Source organism: Monodon monoceros, unplaced genomic scaffold (genome assembly GCF_005190385.1).
Source record: "Monodon monoceros isolate NGI ecotype Baffin Bay Population unplaced genomic scaffold, NGI_Narwhal_1 Super_Scaffold_22, whole genome shotgun sequence".
Lineage (NCBI taxonomy): Eukaryota > Metazoa > Chordata > Mammalia > Artiodactyla > Monodontidae > Monodon > Monodon monoceros.
The window spans coordinates 21139833-21160630 of record NW_021703779.1 but is presented as its reverse complement, the minus strand read 5'-3'; the positions used below and the strand labels follow the sequence as shown (position 1 = coordinate 21160630).

The following is a 20798-nucleotide window of genomic DNA, read 5'->3' as shown; positions in this document are numbered from 1 at the left end:
TTATGTGTATGGACTAAGATTGGGAGAGAACAGAGATGAACAAGCCCCTTAATAAAGCAAAGTGGCATCGCGGATCATCATTTTTCCAAATTTTGTTATGAAAATATGCAATAAAAATAACTTGCACGATTTCCATCTTTGTATAGTTAAATAAATTTGCCCTTTAGAAGTTGCTTTTTCTGAAGAAAAACTGAAGCATACTACCCTGGGAGAAACAGGAACTACACCTTTGAAAGTCTGTCACAACCACCACCTCGAGAGGAGGAAAACAGACACGAATATGCAAGGCCAAAGGTAAAGACCTCTGCTAGTGGGCCAATGCCAGAGGGTAACCCAGAATCGGACTAACCCTTTTTTTTTTTTTTTTTTATGAGAATGGCATAAGGGACCTCTCCTCTGCCTCCCCCGGGAGGGCTGGGGAGGATGCTGCAACCCTTCGATCCCGTTTGCTCCACTTCTCTGGTAGGAGACCAAGCAGTCTCTCTATAGTTCACAGAGGGTAAGGTGGGCCCCACACCTTTGTGACTGGCCGCATCAGTCAGGGCCTAGACTGGAAATCCATTTCCCTCCTAGGGAAATTCGGCCTCTGGGTCTCTCAATCCAGCTTTACTATATGAAGTCACACACCCAGTGGGTGGTTTCTTCTTATGTCTATTTTCAATGTGGTTAGAAACCAGAGAGGAGGACGGATGTGATTAGAACCTTCCAAACCCCATCAGATGGCTTTGGAATACCTCCCCTTATTTCAAAGTTCAGGCAAAAGGAAATGGGCTCTGCATTTAAAGCCAAACACAAGCAAGAAGGAAAAGCAGAAATTGGCCTCTCTTGAAAAGTAAAATAATATACGTCTAGTTAATTATTCCGTTTTCATCAATGTGTTTAGATATTTCTGTGGTAGTTCACATCATGAATGAATAAACACCATCTAAAAGTCCTATGCAGGTTTTCTGTAGCCAACTATCCTAGTCGCTTTACAACACCAGCACGTCACTACAACGCCAAATCCCTTGTGTTCACCAATATCAGCAACACAAGTAACACAAGAGACCAAGAGAATAGGAAAAACCAAGTAAAGGAAAATAATTCTTGATTTTTTACTTTGACTTCAAACTTGGTTGACTAAGAATTTCCATCTCAGGGGCCATTAAAATGATTTTAAAGTCCGAGCAGGTGCAGATGCTATATCTACGTGCAACAGTGATACTTTCATTGGTGCTAGAAGTGCTGAACTACTGAAGTGGTCACATCACTTCCAGCTTATACCGTGTTGGGGATTTATTAACTGTGTGATTTAAGCCTCATGTCCATGTATGTGTGTGTGTGTGTGTATGCCTTGTCTATAGCCAACACTCCACTAGGGTAACTTAAAACAAAATAGGAATTTATTTACAATAGCAAAGATGTCAAAAATAACAGGAACAATATATAACAAATCCAAGAATTGTTTTATGAAAAAGGCAAACAATACATACACAAAAGATAAAACAAAATCCAAAAGGGCAAACTTAATTTTGACCTTATCTAAACAGCTGCAGAATGTGGCAAAATAGTTTTTCAGATATGAATTACTTAAGTAATGTTGGGCCAATTCAACACACACTTTTCAGTCCTTCTTTTTTACTTGGTGAATCTTCCTCCGAATTCTATTTACCTTTGGGGAATGTAACTTTGGGGAGGTCATACAAGATTTATGAAATACATACAGGCTATTTACATGTGTACTAAAAGATATATGTATTGGCTGACAGGCTCACATTTCAAAAGGACTAAAGTGATATGAAAGTGAAGGTATAAACTGAGTCCCATTTCACCATCACTGCTTCCTTCTGGGGTTTGGGTGTGTGTGTGTGTGTATGTGTGTCTTGTCTACTACACAAAATGAATGCACCAGTAATTTTTTAAGTTCCTCAAGTGCTCTAAAACAGCGCTTCCCAAACTTGAGCATGCATCAGAGTCACTTGGAGGAGGTGTAAAGACACAGATCACTGGGTCCCACACCCAGTTTCTGATTCAGTGAGTCTGAGGTGGGGCTGAGAATTTGCATCTTTAACAAAGTCCAGGTGATTATAATGCTGCCGCTGCTGCCAGGCTTTGAAAACCACTGCCCTGAACTATCACCCTTTCAAGATTTCAACTGGTCAAGCTTTTCCTTCCATGAATCCTAGAATTTGTGAGAAATAAAGGAACTTGTTAATACTGAGATTCCCAGAGTACTGAGCAGTACACTATCTGACTGGCTGGCATCACAGACCAGCAAGATGTTATCTGTCAGGTGTTTTACTACAATTAAGTTTTTCAGCATGGTGTGGTTTTGCCTTCTTTATGGCTCTGGACAGTGACATTCACCATGTTTTCTTGATCGTTTACCTCAAATTTTGATTAGTGTTTCAACCATTAGGGAAACACTTGTTCCAACAGTTAAATAGCTGCAGGATCTCATCTTTAAAAATCAAAGATGGCTCAAATCTATTTCCTTATTTTCTTCTGAGTCCTGATAACTTTTACCTAACTTCCGATTTTTATTACAACAGTGATCATTCTCTAGTATGTTAGCGTCTACTAAAGCCCTCCAAACTGGGCACAAAGGGGTAACTCTAGGGCAGGGCTTCTGCTGTGGGGCTGGGCTGTGGACTGATGCTGAAATAAGTGCTCTCAAAAACCACTTTATGCATGGGAAAATTTATCTCAGGGGAATTAGAGATGCTAATAAAACAAATCCTTTATGAAGATAAAAGAAAAAATGAATTTCAAGGACATGCTCATCAAAGGACTCACCAATCACCTCTTAACTTCTCTGAAATGTTACTTGCAAATTCGCAGCACTGAAATATTATTAGTATTTAAATCCAAGTCACAAAATTCAAAGCGATCAAGCATTTCGCATTCCACTGCTGCATATAAGGAATTAAGAAATGGGGAAATGAAAATAATCCACTGCTTTTGATGTTTATTAGGTTTACAAAAACTGTACATTTTTTTTTCTTAAGAAAAAGCATTAACTTAGTACTGGTATCAAATAGACTAAACATTAACAGGAAAATATTCTGATTTTTATTTTTGCACGTTATTCTCAAGTACACAATTACAATAATGTCACACATCCCTATATGATTTTCTTTTTATGTATTTTACCTTTTTTACAAAGTGTACAGAGGGAGGGACATACAATATTTAAGGATATTTCTACAGAACAATAACTTATATTATGTCCTTGTAAAAATCTGTACCTCTTTAAAACATTTAACTGAAACAACCATTTTTTTTTAGCTTTGCTAATCAAAATTGTTTTAAGAATTAAAACTAGGTTGTAACTAATGTCAGTTCATGACAATGACTACTGTTTTTTTCTCTTTATACAGACAAATACACCTTACCATATTCACTTGACCAAACCCTTAAATACCTTTTAAAGGTTTCAATATTGTGCTTTAAAAAGAAAAGAACTGTGTATGATTCCAGACCATGTAAGAGAAATATAAAGTGTGTAAATTGTTGTGTTCTTTATCTTTCAGTTTATTTAAAAAAATATACATGACCAATTGATATTTTCTGTATTAATTTTTACGGATGTTTTAAAATCAATAAACTTCCACTTTCGTTTAAGTGTTTTCTTTTACATTATTTCTGGGAAAAATAAAAATTAAGGGAGATTTTAAAGGTTCTCACAAAAAAACAGACAGAGCTTTCAATAGTACTGCAGGGCAATGAATCACACGATGGTTAAGTTACTCTAAAAAAAAAAAAAAGCACATTACGGGGGCCAAGAGGGCACAGGCATTCCCTATGCCTTGGCTTTGACTGGCATTCAGGATGGAGTTATACCAGCCTAAAGCACTTGATTTAGAACTGGACTAAATCAACCTAGCACTTCAGAGGCTTGCCAGATACCAAATATTAGATTTCTAACCCTATAAATATAACTCTTGCATACAAATATCAACAACAAAGAGAAAGATGAAAGCTAAAAACCTAATAGCACAAAGGGGATGGAACACCATGATGAACTGGCAAGGCAGCTAACAAGTGGGGAGAAAACTCCAAAATCTCCCATGATGTACCAGATACTCATGTGCCGATAGCCAATTTAAGGGATCCCAAAACCTGTTTTCAGTTCTCCAAGATTCATCTTAACATAACCAAATTCTAACTAACCAAGTTCACTTTATGAATTTATGACTCTGATTCAGAACTCTCTGTTAAAAAGTGTTAACTTTCAAAGAAAAACGAAACTGTGAAAGACTTGGTGACGTTCCAAATAAGGCCTCAGATTTTCCTCATGCACTTAAAACACACACCTTTATCTTCTAATCAAAGCCAGCTTGAGTGTTAAGTTTTTGAAAGGTTGCCAGCTGTAACGAAGAAGTAACAGAGCAGGCTGAACTTGCCCAGTGTAAGTCGTAATTAGCACCCATTCTGTGGTACATGGAGCAACTGCTTCCTTAGTCCCCTCACTTGGGGACACAGAATCCCTTCATGGGCTTCTCAGAGAGAACTGAGGGAGTTATGCCTGGATTCTCATTAGCTTTTCTGAAAAATATAAAGGCATGGAGCTGAAGTTATATGAAAACATTCTATCTAGAAACATCTTAACTTCTATTTTTCAGTTACCAAAGATATTTAAAAGAAAATACCTTTACTCTTTAAAAATACTAGTGTCCTTATTTTCCTTCTAATTCTTCACCTGAGTAGTCTCTCCAAAGAGCATGATTTACAAAATGCTCTCTCATGCATCCCTGCATCTTTCATGTTATTGTAAATTTAATACTTTTCATTATAGATTTTCAACAACTACTACTTGGGGCTGTGTGTATAAATATGTAAAATAAGCAATACACACAGATACATGTTATATATATGTGCATATACATAAGTCAGGGTACATTTACATATATAAAGTTGCAAAAGATCCTACAAGCCACGAATTACCTCTAGGAGATTCCAAATGCAGTCCTCAGTAAGTCTCATCTGTAGCACACAACCATTCCAACACAAAGCAGCAAAGACAAAATACAACAGGATCAAGCAAAATTTTTCAATAAAGTTTTCTAAAAGTTTGCTATGCTGACAAAAGATGTAAATACTCCAAAGAAAGCACCCCCAAAAGTATATTCTGTCTGAACAAAACGAAAGGTAAACACAAACCCAGCCACTGCTCTTTACTCAGCGATGCCAGGGACACAAAAGCTCAAATGGAAACTTTCATTGTCATGTGGTCTGAAAATATTAAAACAAGATGAGTAAATGACTCCCATGTTAGGATAATTAGACCTGACCATAAAATCTCCCATTTATATTAGTAGATGTCTCTGACAATTTTATTGTGAGAAATTTATGGGAAAAACAAATAAGTCAACATGAGTACTTTCAGAGTTACCAATCTAAAATTACCTTAAGTTAAATGGTCTTAGAAAAGTACCATCAAGGTAAGCAAGGTAAATATTTAAATAAATATAAAACTTCTAAGATAGAAAAACTCAGTATAGAATCAGGGATTACTTTATTAAAAGCTTGTTGCTGCAACTTGCTTGTTGCTGCAACTTGCTTGTTGCTGCAACTTGCTTGCTGCTGCTTTTCCCCATTTATTAAACAAACTGAATAGAATTCAGAACACACTATTGAACAAATGGTAAAAAAAAAAAGTCAACTAGAAGCAATAATTCTATTTGTACACAGCATAAATCAATATACAGTATTGTATGTGAACGACTGTGGCTTTAAAATGAATTTTCTGCTTCAAGGCCAACATCTCTACAAAAGTCTGTAGAAGTATTGTTAGGGCAGGCCAACTTCTTTATGATGTCGCATTATGTGCTGGTTCTTTTCTGAAGGTCTTCGGAACCCTTTCTTGCAGTACTCACAACGGTGGGGATAGTCTTTCGTATGAATGGAGATAACGTGCCGTTTAAAGCCTGAGGCATCTGTAGTGCTATACTCACAGTACTCACACTGATATACTTTTCTACCACTGTGTGTCTTCATATGCTTTTTAAGCTCATTCTGTTGCCTGAATCCCTTTCTACATCTCTTACACCTAAACGGAAGATCTTTTGTGTGAACTGAGAGAATATGGCGACTTAGAACGAATGGATCTGCAATCTTAAAGTCACAATGTCTACACTGGTGCATTTTTTTACCCTTGTGGGCAGCCACATGTTTCTTCAGTTCTGAAGGCCTGTGAAAGCCTTTATCACACATATCACACTTATGGGGGTAGTCCTTTGTGTGAACTGAAATTATGTGTCGTTTCAAATCGCTTGAGTTCGAACTCTTGTGGTCGCAATGCAAACACTGGTGTGTTTTGCTTTCTTGGTGGATAAGAGCATGTTGCTGCACCTCTTTGGTATCTGAGAAAGTCAGAAGACAAATGTCACACTTGAATGGCATCTCTTTACTATGCTTAGTTTTTACATGCGTTTTCAAGTTAGAAGAGTCTGCAGACCTATATTCGCAGTACTGGCATTGGTACGGCTTCTCCCCAGTATGGATTCGCATGTGCTTTTTGAGCTCTGATGGGTGACGAAAACCTTTACCGCACTCCACACATATATGAGGAAAGTTCTTGCTGTGGACCGCCAAAAGGTGGCGATTCAACAACCCTTGTTCAGCTGTCTCATATTCACAGAATTTACACTTGTGCATTTTGTTGGCTCCTTTTTCCTTATGCACCATTTTGTGAGTAAACAAAGCCCCAGCGTGAGAGAAATGCTTCCCACATTCGTCGCATTCGATGGCCTTCTCTGCCTTGCTGGTCAGCTTGTGGCTCTCCAGGTGGTTGTGTAAACTTATCTTCTTGTTGGTAGTGTAATCACAGTCAGTACAGCGGTACTTCTTCTTGGTAAGGTGTTCAGGATGGTTTTTCATGTGCCTTTTCAAAAAACCTCTCGACTTAAACTTTTTCCCACAAATCATGCAAGGATAGACAGTCAAGGGATGTCCATCAGGGCCAATAATTATTGCTAAGGAAGGAAAAGAAAGGAGCATGAGTGATCAAACCAAGTTGTGTTTTGGTTTCTTCAAGAATTTAAAGCATGTGTTCTGAACATTATTGGGCAAGTACTCCTATGTTAGGCTATTTGCTACTTAGCATCATTCCTTTTACAATTTTTCAACATAAGAGATACAGCAGCCTCATCAAAAAGAGAACCTGGTCTGGAAACTCCATTCAGTATGACTGTACCAACCTCAATCCCTCCAGTTTAAAAAAAAATAAATGAAAATATATGTAACTTCTACCAACTAGTGACTGCAGCTGTATCAACTGAGAAATTGGTGGGAAATTATTGATAAAAACAAAGTTTCATAATCACAGTTTCTGCTTTGGTTATTCTAACAATATAACTTATGTCAATTTAAATATGTCTACAGAATTTTAATATGCAAATCAGCATACAAGAATAGACAAGAATATGTCACAAGAACTGAAGTACTTGCCTTGCTGCTCTGTAAAGTATTCCTGCTTTATGCTGACATAATCAGATTCTTTAAATATATTTGGTTTTTAAAAAAAGTTAATGCTTCCAACATATTTGAGGGATTTCTTCTCATATCCACATAAAAATCACCTGAGTTTTGAATTTTTTCATCCATGTTTTACCCGCTCCCCCTTTTTTCTTTTTTTTATCCAAGGAAATCATTCATGAATATCACTGAATTCTTAAAATTATATTTTCAAATTCAATACACAAAAGCTCTATGTGGTCTAGCAGCTAAAATGTCATCACAACACCTTTGGGGATACATACTAGAGTTTCATCTGAGAGCTCGCAAAGCACGCTGCGCTGTGGAACTCATGTGCCCTCACCTGTTTGGTACTGCCTGGAATCAGGTCTTCTCCTTTTCTTTGGTTTTTGTTTAGCCAGTCTGCCAAGCCCAGCAGACTCATCTATGTGCAAGAGGGCACTTGCAGTGCCATTCCGGTTTTCAATTCCATCAGAATTATTACCTAACAATGCGCATTAAAAAACAAAATTATACAGTATTATAAATTATAAAGAATTAGGGACTCTTTATTAACTATAACAACGAAAGTTAGCCATGATACTCATGAATGACAGAAATTCCCCATTCTAGGTAATGGGTTTTATGACCACATTTATTATAGAAAGACCATAGGAAATGCCTAGCTTCCAAATCTAAAAAACACATGTCAGCATTTTGCCCCATGGCCATGGACTCCCTTGTTGTCTCCCAAAATTGTAAAGTCATGGGCCACATATAATCAAGATGAAAAGTTTCAGCTTGAAAGCCTGTGTACTTCTTGCAGTACTTCCTTCTACGTAATATACACATGAAGGAAATTCCTGTTAAAAATAAAGACAAAAAGTAGACTTTATAATCTTCCTCTACTCTTATGCAAATCAAATAACCCTTACAGGGTACCGGTATTTCAGATTTCTGAAACCTAAGACCACAGAAACCGTTTTCAATCATGAATTCATGTTCAAGAACCAATTCAATCCCAAGAGCTGCAACGCGACTTACCGTAAGCTGCTGCCCATGCTATTGGCATGAAAGTTTTGATTTCATTGTCATCGATTTGCTGTTCATGTGCAGCAGCGGCTGCCGCTGCGGCAGCAGCATCCTCCTCTCCTACAATCACTTCCATATAAACTTCGTCTGCAATTTCTGCAACATCTGAGTAGAAAATTATAGAAACTTGTGTGACCAGGTTTACAGAGATCACAGGAAAAGATATTTTCACTTGAATTCAGTTAATAGACAAGTAGAAAGAAGGTTCACATGTTATATACCTAGAACATAGCTTTCACGTAGTAAGCACTCAATAAATATTTATTGAATGAATCTTACATTTCTTGGCTTTTCCCATAATGTGCTTTTAAATAATCTTATTTTCCATATTCTTTGCCATTATGGTTTATTATAGGATACTGAATATAGTTCCTTAATTTGTTTTTAAAGCAACATTCTAAGCACACATAATAAGTCATTGATGTTTCCCTTGAAATACAGCAGAATAATAATCTCTACAATAATCCTACTTGTTTCCTTCCGATACTGGCCATATTTTTTTTAAAAAGAAAAAAAAATAGAGCTACAGGAACATAAAATTCTCTCCCACAAAAAGGCCACCTACTTACTTAAATCTTCATCTTCTTGCTGAGAGTCGTTGACAGTCATATAAACCATCTTTTCCCTTGGCACACGAATACTGCTATTTTGATCAAGTAGTTCAACTCCATGATCATTCTCAGGCTCACTCTCCACAATGTCTACAGTGCCACCTATCAGACAAGATGAAGGCTCCAAGAATTTATGTGAAGACTTCATTTCCACCTGTTTCACTTACTACATTTTACATACTTTTCTACTGCTATATTGGAACCCTTGCTTAAAATGTTATCTTCAGAAAAGATTACAAATATTCTCAGTCTAAACCACCAAAAAATAATTAGGCTGAACTGTTTGATCAGGAGGTATACTATGCTGAAGGTTTCCTCTTACCTAAGTCATCCTCTCCAGGGTCAGCTTTAAAAATGTACACCTTGATGACTTCAGGGCAAGTGCCATCCACTTTACAAGGATCGATTTCCGACTCTGCATCCATGGTCATCCCAGAGGAACCATCGTGTTCTATTTTGCCAGCATCATCCACTAAAAAGGCAGGAAAATACATTTTATTTAAATAAAAGTTACCATTTTCAAAAGCCCTTTTTATAAATATAATCTCTAACTTGATTCACATAAAATTGGATGATTTTACCTAAACAAGTACACACACAGCACATGGTGAGAAATGTGGCTGACTGCTAAACTAAAGCCGGGTCACGGAGGACTTTGTACAACCAGGCAGAGGGGCTCATGCTTGACCCTGGTAGGCAGGAGGTTTTTCAGTCTTGTCAGGTGTCACAATCTCTCAGGGAACTTAAAAACACAGGCCCTCACCAAGCAGTTCTACAGAATCAGAATTAGCAGGGGTGGGGCCTGATAGACAGATTTAAAGGAACCCTGCCCCAGGGATTCTGATCAGCAGTTTGAGGACTTCTGCTGTAGGTGGTGGGAGACTCTTAGGCAGAGCAGTGACAAGGTCAGATCACCATTTCTGCTACACCATGCTGGCCTTGAGAAAGGTGGATTCAAAGGGATCAAAACATAAAGCAGAGATATCAGTTTTGAGTCTACTGCAATAATGCAGGTAACAGGTGACAAGGCCTCAAAAATTAGGACAGAGGTAGTATGGATGGGGAAGAGGGCTACACTTGAGTCGTATCTTAGGACTGAAATCGCAGAACCTGGTGCCCAACTGAAAACTGAACATGACAAAAGGAGCCAAGGATAACCATGGGGTTTCTGATATGGGTGACTGAATGACTGGGGGAAGAAATGGAAGGAAATTAGAGAAAGTATCTCTCTTCTGCATGTTTAATTAATTAACTTAAGGTCCAAGGGTAACATCCCTAAAAGCTCTAAGAGCCAGTACCTGTCCCTATCCCTCCGTGATCACAGGACTTTTTGCTTGTTTCTCGCAGAGTATACGATTCACTGTGTTGTCACTAGGGGTGTGTTGCCTCCGTCTTTCCCACTGATAGAGCAGAATCTGTATTTTAATTATTCAGTCTTTTAAGACAGAGTCTGGTGATAGCAGACACTCAGAATACTGATGAATCAATGGTTCAAGGAATGACTGAGATGTGAAGTCAGCTGCTCGACACTCAAATCTGAAAGCTGAAGGCTGACCCACAGATATGGGAGCCATCGGTTCCATGTTAACTAAGCCTTGAGATCACAATGAGAACCTGCAGTGTGAGGAAAGAGTGGGCTGAGGATATCCTAGGGAATGTCATGGTTTAAGGGAGGGACAAGAAGAAGAGTTCACAAAGGAACCTGAGAAGGGAAAGCTGGACAGGTTGGTGGAAGGTCATAAAGGAAGCTAGGGAGTTAGAATTTCCAAGAATCCTAGTAAGGCCCATGGCAATAATGCAGCATGCACCCAAGTCAAAGGGGAATGTCTGCACTGACAACAGTAACCTGGAAGTCACTGGTGTTCCTGCTGAAGAGCAGTGTAGTGAAGGCTATATAGGGTCAGATTAGAGGGGTTGAGGATTCAATGGAAGGTGTGAATTTCTTCAAAAAGTCCAATTTAAAACTGGAGAACAAAGGGTAGAAACTAGAATGCATTGCAGGATCAAGGACTCTTCTGTTTAATTGATTAAAAATACTCGAGCATGCTCAGTCTGTGAGAGAAAATACAATAAAAAGTGAGAGGCTGAAGCCAGAGAACCTGGTGAAATTTTGGGATCAAGATCTCAGAAGAACAGGGAGAAGATGAAACAAGGCATAAAGATGAAGGAATTTTCCTTAAATAGGAGGAGAAATACGCTATCCTTCTGAGACCTGAGAAGTTAAACATGGATGAGAATGAAGCTTATGTTGTGTTTAGAAAAGGGAAAGGAAGACTGTAATGCACAAAGTTGGAAGAATTCATGGCTGGTGGCTTCAACTGTGGATATGAAACAGGAGGTAAGGGCCTTGGTCACCAGTAAGAGAATGGCAGATGGGTTAAGAGCTTGAGAAGCTAGAGAAAATGAGCTGATCCAGGACAAGCTTACCGATATGAAGGTTCAAAGACACCAGCTGGTTAAATTCTCTGTGGTTTTTAAGAACCAAGAGAGGTTCCCTGAACTGAGTATAACTACCTAAATTCAAGTATCTTGACTATGCTTTATAAAAATGACTTGTACAGGGAAAGAATCGACATTATGTCCTTATTTCTGGCCTGATGTGTACTTACCCTTTTTCAAAGCTAAATATTTCTATGACATACCCAGCTGACAAGGCCACTGTTATTTTCTTAAAGGTGGCTTTGGAACTTCAAACTGAGATGGCATTAGAAGGCTGAAGATCTCATCAAACTAGCAGGAGAGTCCTGAATAAATCTGTACGTCTTCAGAGAACTCATCTCTGAATAGTTTGATATTGTTGATGAGGCTTGGCCTCTTTTGGCAAGGTTTGTCAAAACTGATTCTAACATGTACTGGAAAATCAAATGTCCTTGTGTTTACAAAGAACAAAGTCAGGCTAGCTGTTTTTGCATATGTTGAGTTTGTTGGTACTCATAAGATAAAGCCTCTGATGACCAAAATCCAATCATTGTGGAGCTTGCAAAATGTCATGCATTTACCTGTAACTTAGAGTAAGACATTTGTTCGCTTTCATACATGTGTGGGAAACACATCTGAAATATACAGACTTACCAAAGCCTAGCAAAGCTATTCTATTATTAGACAAAAGTAGAATTCACCTTCAGATTTTCACCTTGAGAATGTGTCCCACTAACTCAACCTATGAAATTATTCTGAATATGAAATATTACAGAAGTGATTTGTTTTTTTAAAAAAAACACAACATTTTGGTGGTCCTGTTAAGTACTAAACATTTCACTGTGATTTTAAAGTTACCATTAAAAATGAATTTCTAAAAACAGACAAAGAAGGCTTTGATAAAACTGAGTCATCATACGTATGATTTCTGCATAAGTGCCTTTTTCTAATGCTGTAATGAAGAACTAAAGCTTCAGAATAAGGCCTCTCCAAAATAGAAGAGCATAATTTCTGGAAATTAAGGCCACCTCTAATAATAACTACCATTTGCATAGCATTTTGCAATTTCCTTAGCATTTCTATGTACTTTTCAATTTCCTTAGCATTTCTGTGTACTTTTATTTCATTTGATTCCTACCTTTTCCAGATAAAGAAAGGAAAGCTCTGAGATGATACGTGATTTGCCCAGTCAGTAAATAAGTGAGGGGTGGGAGAGAGAGTGAAGAGGTACCTGTCTTTAGAACTCAGACCTCTATTTTCATCTTTTGATTTTTGAAGAAATATATGTTCACTGTATAAAATTTACTATTAAAAAAAATCACCAATAGTCTCACCAGATATTGCATCATTAGGTAGTAAATTTTCTTCCCAGTTTTTTCTATTTAAAAAAAGAAAATTGGCATCACAGTTTCCTCAAGCCTTATGTAATAATCATCTTTACATCTCATCTGGTATTTTAAACTTGAAAGCTGAAGAAAATTTGGCTTATCAACGATCTCATTAGCAATAGCAAAACTATAGCAAAATACAGGCGTACCGTAATCTTAAGTTACATTTTCTCAGAACTTTGTAGAGATTGTTCCACTGTCTTCTAGCACTGAGTATTTCTGTGCGGATGTCCCTATAATACTCTATCCCCAAAGTTCACTAAACATCACTGTGATTATGACTTAGTGGTTTTATCATTCTGTCAACTTCTTGAAAGAAATATTCAATCTTTATTTCAGGAAAGTTCCTTGAAGAGTCCAATCTTTATTTCAGAAAAATTTCTTCCATTATAAATACTTTTCTAATTCATCAGTTATTCCCTTCTGGAATTTCACTTATGTGCATTTGTCTCCTTTATCTGTCTCCCATATCTATCCATCTTCTCTATCTATCCATCTTCTCCATAATCATTTATATCTTTTTTTAACCATTTCATTTTTGTGATTTTCTAAAGCCAGGTGTCCCTCTGCCCCCGGTTATATATACTGAGGCATATTTATGCTTATAGTTGTTTCTGTGGTAGCTTTTATCTTGATCATATTTTTACTTTTCAATTTCTTTCTGAATTCTGTCAGTTTGTTTTCTGCCTCTATTGTCTTGTAATACATTTTTTGAACCTTTGTATCTCTTCTCTGAGTTTTGTTTTTTTTTTTTGCGGTACATGGGCCTCTCACTGTTGCAGCCTCTCCCGTTGCGGAGCACGGGCTCCAGACGCGCAGGCTCAGTGGCCATAGCTCCCAGGCCCAGCTGCTCAGCGGCATGTGGGATCTTCCCGGACCAGGTCAAGAACCCGCATTCCCTGCATCGGCAGGCAGACTCTCAACCACTGCGCCACCAGGGAAGCCCTCTTCTCTGAGTTTTAAGAGATCATGTTTGCAATTTCACTGAGCCTTCAGGTCAGTGCTAACCAAGAGAACTTCCTGCGATGATGGAAATGTTCCATATATCTGCACTAGCCACATGTGACTACTGAGCACTTGAAGTGTGGTTGGCGCAATTCAGAAACTATATATTTAATTCATCTTGCAATATATTGATATTAAATAAAATAATATTTCAGAGAGCTGAAGAACATGAATCTTCAAAGGGCTCACTATGCATGATAACACAACACATGAAGAAAGACCCACAGGACTTCCCTGGTGGTCCAGTGAGTAAGACTCTGTGCTCCCAATGCAGGGGGCCTGGGTTTGATCCCTGGTCTGGGAACTAGATCCCACATGCCGCAACGAAGATCCCATGTGCTGCAACTAACACCCGGCGCAGCCAAATAAATAAATATTAAAAAAAGAAAAGAAAAAAGATCCACACCTAACTAAACAAAACCCTATGATATTTCAGACCAACAGGGATAAAGAGATGATCTTTAAAACTTCCAGAAGAAAAAGAAACATCTACAAAGCAATGAGAATCAAAATGGCATCAGGCTTCTAAACCAATTGCTGGATGACAGTGAAACATGCCATCACAAATTCTCAGGGAAAATTCACTTCAACCTAGACTTCCGTACCTAACCAAGTTATCAATCAACTTAAAGGGTAGAAAAAATACTTTTAGTATACAAATCTAGACTCCTTAGGAAGTTATTTCAATATGTGGCCCAGTAAAATAAGGGAGTAAATCAAGGAAGAACATGGCACAGGGATCCAGAAAACAGTGGACTAGTCTCAGGAAATGATAAAAGGAAAATTTTAGAAAACTGTCTGCATTATAGTAAGCCTAAAACGCAACTAATCCAGAATGGATCAGAAAGACAGAAAGCTTCAGGAAGGGAGTCACTGGAAAAAGGAGAACTCAAAGAAAAAAAACTGGAGAAGTCAAACTTGATAGTGTATTTCTTAGACGGCACAAACAATTAAGAAAGAAAACCCGTGCTATAAGGGCATAATCAGTCTCAATGACAAAGTCTAATTAAGCTTGAAGTCTTTATATGACCAGTACCCACAAGGAGGACATGGATCAGTCAGTAAACCCCAGCCTTTCAGAACCAGAAGCTACCTGATAGATCTTGAAACAGACTATTTTCTTAATTTGAAAGAAAAATAAAGATGATTTTACTTCCTAAATAAGTTACTTCAAGGGACAGCCTGAATACACATATCTTTTCTAAAGGTTTAACAAGAGTGCCAGGTTATAAATGTTAGGATTGATGTCTAGGTGGGAAACCAAGCCTTTTCATAAAACCGTACCTCAGTATTGCTGCTGAAGAGGGAATTTGCTTCTCGGAACCAAGAGCCTATTCTAACTTACTCTGATGAGTCCAACAGTCATCTCACTACCTAATCACTTCAATTTTTTTTTTAACCTCTAAACCAAAATCCAATCAAAAGAAAAACTATGGAATAAAAACTTGGTATTCGGGCTTCCCTGGTGGTGCAGTAGTTGAGAGTCCACCTGCCAATGCAGGGCACACTGGTTCGTGCCCCGGTCCAGGAAGATCCCACATGCTGCGGAGCAGCTGGGCCTGTGAGCCATGGCCGCTGAGCCTGTGCGTCCAGAGCCTGTGCTCCGCAACGGGAGAGGCCACACCAGTGAGAGGCCCACGTACCGCAAAAAAAAAAAAAAAAACTTGGTATTCGACATCCTTAGGGTTCCGGTGTGGGTGGGTGGTATTGGAGAGTGAAGACACCATGGATGGGTAGTTCCTCCTAAAAGGATACCTAAGCTCACGATCATCTGTTATGTCCCAGACACTGTGGTGGGTAGTTTCGCTATATTTTATCATGAAATCAATGACAACAACCCCAGGACTTAAGTGTTTTATCTCCATTTTACAGATGTGAAACCGGAGCACCTAAAAGACTAACATGCAAGAAGCATTCTGCCAAGGCAGCAAGTGCTCTAGTAGATAAACACATTTAAAAGATCACTTTTAGGGCTTCCCTTGTGGCGCAGTGGTTGGGAGTCCGCCTGCCGATGCAGGGGACACGGGTTCGTGCCCCGGTCCGGGAGGATCCCACATGCCACGGAGCGGCTGGGCCCGTGAGCCATGGCCGCTGAGCCTGCGTGTCCGGAGCCTGTGCTCCACAACGGGAGAGGCCACAACAGTGAGAGGCTGCGTACAGCAAAAAAGATCACTTTTAGATCTCCCACTCTTTTTTTTGTTTTGTTTTTTGTTTTGTTTTTTGTTTTTTTGGTGGTACGCGGGCCTCTCACTGCTGTGGCCTCTCCCGTTGCAGAGCACAGGCTCCGGACGCGCAGGCTCAGCGGCCATGGCTCACGGGCCCAGCCGCTCCGCGGCATGTGGGATCCTCCCGGACCGGGGCACGAACCCGTGTCCCCTGCATCGACAGGCGGACTCTCAACCACTGCGCCACCAGGGAAGCCCTAGACCTCCCACTCTTACCTTCCTCCTCAAGAACCCTCCTTCTGAGGTTAAAATTTCATCTTAATTTTATTATATAGCCTATAAAAGATTTGAAAGAACTGGTTATAATCTGATCTCCTTTAATTCTTGAAATTTTCCTAGAGGGGTTCAAAGGCTTAATGAAATTAGTCTCATTCTGTAGACAGGGAATTAATGCAACAGAGACATTCAAGTGCCTATCCTAAGTTACAGTGATCTCCAGCATGGTGTCAGAGATATAATTAATGAAAAATATTTGCCAAATTGCACTGAATTGGTCTAAGACCCCTAGTTAATTAAGAACTAGTTAAGCAAGAACTGACTTCTTAACCAATTCAGGGGGAAAAGGAATGACTATTACAATCCCACCCTCTGCCTGCCTTTACCCCAAAATCCCCTGATGGGACAACAGGAAGGTCTTGAATGAAGCCAGTCCAGAGTTAGTCTTGCTAGCCCAGTGGATGCCACCAACAGAGATACTCTTTGTGGATAACACCAATGGCCAGTAGTTACTGATAGGCATGCTTTGTGCTGGATGCCTGGTGCGCATGACCTCTAGTTCTCACAACCACTCTGTAGGTCAGGTAGTATTACTGCCTTTGCACAAATAAGGAAACTAAGGCCAAAGTGAAGTCAGTAACTTGCTGAGAAGCAGGAATGGCATCCAAGTTGAAGGCTGGCTGACTCTAAGCTACAGGTGCTATTTCCATACACCATGTTGCTTCCCTAGGATCCCTATTAAAGGACAGCCATGTTCTCCCTCTCCCTCTTTCCTCTCTCCTCCCCTCTCTCCACTGACCAACTCCATTATCCCACCAAGTAATCAGATATCTGTTCCAAGGGCAAAAGCTATCAGACAATTTTTATCTAGGCCTCAAGCAGATAAACAGTAAACATGAATCACAAGGCCAATGTGAAGCTCCAACTGCTTCTAAGACTTGGAAGATGTAGACTTTTTAACAAAATCTTGTTGTGGGGAGAGGGAAGGACTACAACATCTTTACCTTATTTGAGCACTTTATTCTTAGTATAAATCTGACATCCTGATTGGACGTTAAGTTGAGAGCTTAATTCACTAATTTTAGTGTTGATTTCTAAATAAATTTCAGAATGCCTACAGTAAAGACAATAATTTTAGATGGATTAACACAAACCTTTTTGAATTTTACCAGAACAAGCTAGACATCTTCTCTAAATAGTCTTAGTTCAATAAATAAGACTTCTCTCACATTTCAGAAACATTCCCATGTGGATATGTATTTTTTAAATTCTACAATTTTATTGTGGTTTATCAAATGGTTTAAGGACGAAAACTGATAGAGCGCATATATTAAAAAAATGGTAAGACACATACACATGCAGCAATCAGCCCACAGAACAAAGGAATAAACAAATATTTAACCATGTCTCCTGTACTAACAGCCTCTAGAATCAATAAACAAGTCATTAGATGGTACTAATCCTCAGAGTTTATGCATTAAACATATAGAGATTTGGATTTATTTATCATTCATTCCCCGAACAACTTTTTATTGGATGTCTACACTATGACAAAAGTTGTGCTTAATGAGGAGCTAACATCAGATCAACTGGTCAAAATACCTAAACTAGAAGGCCAGGGCCACCACAAACTGCATCCGTGGGGTGCTGCTGACACTGTAGCTGTACAGTAGACAGCGGCAGGCAGCAACCATGTATACAGACCCTCAGCTTGTCTAATGTGCTCCGTTTCTAGTGATGGTTTTACCATCTGCCCAGCTGCACAAGCCAGAAGCCTGAGAGGGAGCTTCAAACCCTCCCTCTTCCTCAACCCTAAATTTAATCCAAATCCTACTTTCTAAGTATGTCATGAAGCAGTTTCCGTCAAACTCTACTGATAGAACCTTATTTCAAACCATCATCTTCTGTTCCTCAGCTGGACTACTACAACCTCCTCCCATAGTGTGCCTTTTTGGTTTCTGATTTTACTCTTACCTCGTCTGCTCTCGACAGCGCCGTTAAGGTTACTTTTCTGAACTGTAAATCTAATCATGTTACTATTAATCTGCTTACAACCCTCTAACAACTCCCCACATCAAAAAGGCAGAGCAGGCTTCTTAGTATATTCAAGAGCCCTTATGACTGTGCCTTTCCCTACTTTGCCACTCACTTCTCATCATTTTCTCCATTCACCTCATCAGAGACATTATTTGCACCCCAAAGAAGAAGTCTCTGAACACTCACAGATCTTTCCCAGCTCCCTCCAAATAAACATGCTCTCCTCTCTGCCATTCCTCCCTCCTCAGCTGCCCACTGAACATTTCATTCCCTCTTCAAATTAAGTTCATCCCACATTATTTTTTAAAGATGTGATAATGGTATTACTGTTTATTTTTTTTTAAATCGTTATCTTTCAGAACTATATACTGAAATACTTATGAATGAAATGACGAGCAGAATTTGCTTCAAAACAATGTAAGAGGGAAGGAAATGCACAGGAGTAGAGATGAAATAAATTCAGTTATGTCTTCAACCAAGCTTCCACAGAACTTTGGCTAATAACACTTTCATAGCATTTAGCTCACCCAAGTGTACCCAAAATTTCCCAACATCTTTTCCCTTAGTGCTTCCAAAATGCTTTGTACATCCAGTTATATATCTTTTCACACTAAACTGTAATTATCTGCTTCTGTTTGTCTTCTCTCCAGGACTGTGAACTTTTAAAGTCAGAGACTTTCACTGTTTATCTCTAACGGCTAGCACAGTTCCTAGCTTATCGTGGCTTATCAATAAATGTTTGTGAATAAAGATACAAGAAAAAGTAAACATGGGCAAGAGTATAAAAATAATAGTTTATACACAATTCCTTTTTCTCATGTAAACATAAATTTGAAAAAAATAACATTTCTGAGGTAGAAAAACAATGGAAAAAGGTTTGGAGGCTGCCTGAGTAGATTCTGCTATGATGGGTTAAATAAGAAAATGTTTACGCCCCCTCTAAATTATTTCCTAACGTCCTTGAAATTGGTATGCAGTAATACTGCAAATTTTAGTAAATCACTGGAACTCTATTTGCCTCTTCTGTCCACCAATAAGCACTATTTATCCCAAACTCTACTGCTCTGTAGTATTAACTTTGTACACACACACACATGAAGAAGGGCAATGTGAGAGTGGGGACTAGACATTTTGGAATAAAACACACTTGATTTCAAACGTTCACCCTAATGCTAGCTGGTTGTGTAACTTTGGACAAGTTACTTAAATAGAGCCTCAGTTCCCCAATCTGTAAAACAGTGGTAACACCAACGTTATAAGGTTGCTATAATTAACAAATTATATAGTAAGTCCTGGCACAAAGATATTATTTATTGAAGGTTTACTATTACCTATTTGTATTGTTACCAACTTGTTACAAATCTCCAGCTAAATAATTCTTGGGATAAAAAAGCTTAAGTTTTAAAATTTTTTTAAAACCGTCCATATTGACTTGATAACAATCAAACCATAAACACAATCCTAAACATTTTTGCCCAAAAAGAGAACTTTATTAAAAACAAACCTCACCAAACAAACTTAATTATATCTTCTGATGGAAATGCCCACTGACTCAAGGGCCATTAGAAGATGGGTCTGATGAGTCTGAGAGCATTTTGCACACATTAGTACCTGAACTCTTTCTTGAAATATTAATTCAAATGGACTTAAATTATATATATATATATATATATATATGCTACTACACCAAAATAGTTCAATAAGCATTAGTTAAGAACTAACCAATCTAATGATATATCAACATTCAGCTTTTATAAAAGCAGTTGCATACTGCAGAACATGGTGTTTTGAATACAAGCTTATCTTAGTGAAAAGGTCTTTGACCTTAGAATATAAAAACAACTAAATGGAGAGAACACAGCTATGTTATTACCCCACACTCACTGTCATCAAAAAGTTTTATTAAAGTTATGGTCTGCACCAAGTAAAATTTCCAAGTTTACAATAAACATGTTAAAAATGTTGATAAACTTTCACTTAACCCAACTAGTTTAAAGGTTCCAAGATTAAATTATTTGCTATAATTTTTGTTAATGTTTGTCTTCTTTAAAACTGCTTAAAATAACTGAAAGCACATATTTTATTAAAATGTGTATTAGAAATGAAGCACCATAAAGGTTTACATTAGAACAGAGACTCTCTGCCAAGTGCTCAGGCTTTGGCAGGAGAAGCCCCATACTCCAGAGGCATATTAGTTGTTTTCTTTGGTGTTACTATCAACAGTAAGCACACATACCCAAGTATGCTGGTTTTCCATAAGTACACACTATGTTGCCATAACTTGTTAATTTTGCTAAACCTTTAAAAACTCACTTATGGATTTTTGCCTGGCCTTTAAAATTCAGACTTTAATATTCAGGGTAGTAAAT

At 38.4% G+C, this 20798-nt stretch overlaps 1 protein-coding gene across 3 annotated transcripts in view; it reads right to left on the bottom strand.

Moving 5' to 3' along the window:
* Positions 1–3026: 3026 nt before the first annotated feature.
* The window catches only part of ZFX (zinc finger protein X-linked), a 56122-nt gene continuing 38350 nt past the window's right edge, over positions 3027–20798 (bottom strand). Inside the window, exons 4-8 of one of the 3 annotated variants that reach the window (XM_029240403.1) lie at positions 9463–9612; positions 9099–9242; positions 8482–8634; positions 7802–7942; positions 3027–6956 (exon numbers count right to left, since the gene is read on the bottom strand). In XM_029240403.1, the coding sequence (XP_029096236.1) occupies positions 5773–6956; positions 7802–7942; positions 8482–8634; positions 9099–9242; positions 9463–9612 (1772 nt within the window). In that variant the 3' untranslated portion in view covers positions 3027–5772. The remainder of the gene's footprint in view (positions 6957–7801; positions 7943–8481; positions 8635–9098; positions 9243–9462; positions 9613–20798) is intronic. The other 2 variants (XM_029240404.1, XM_029240405.1) reach the window with 2 other exon arrangements.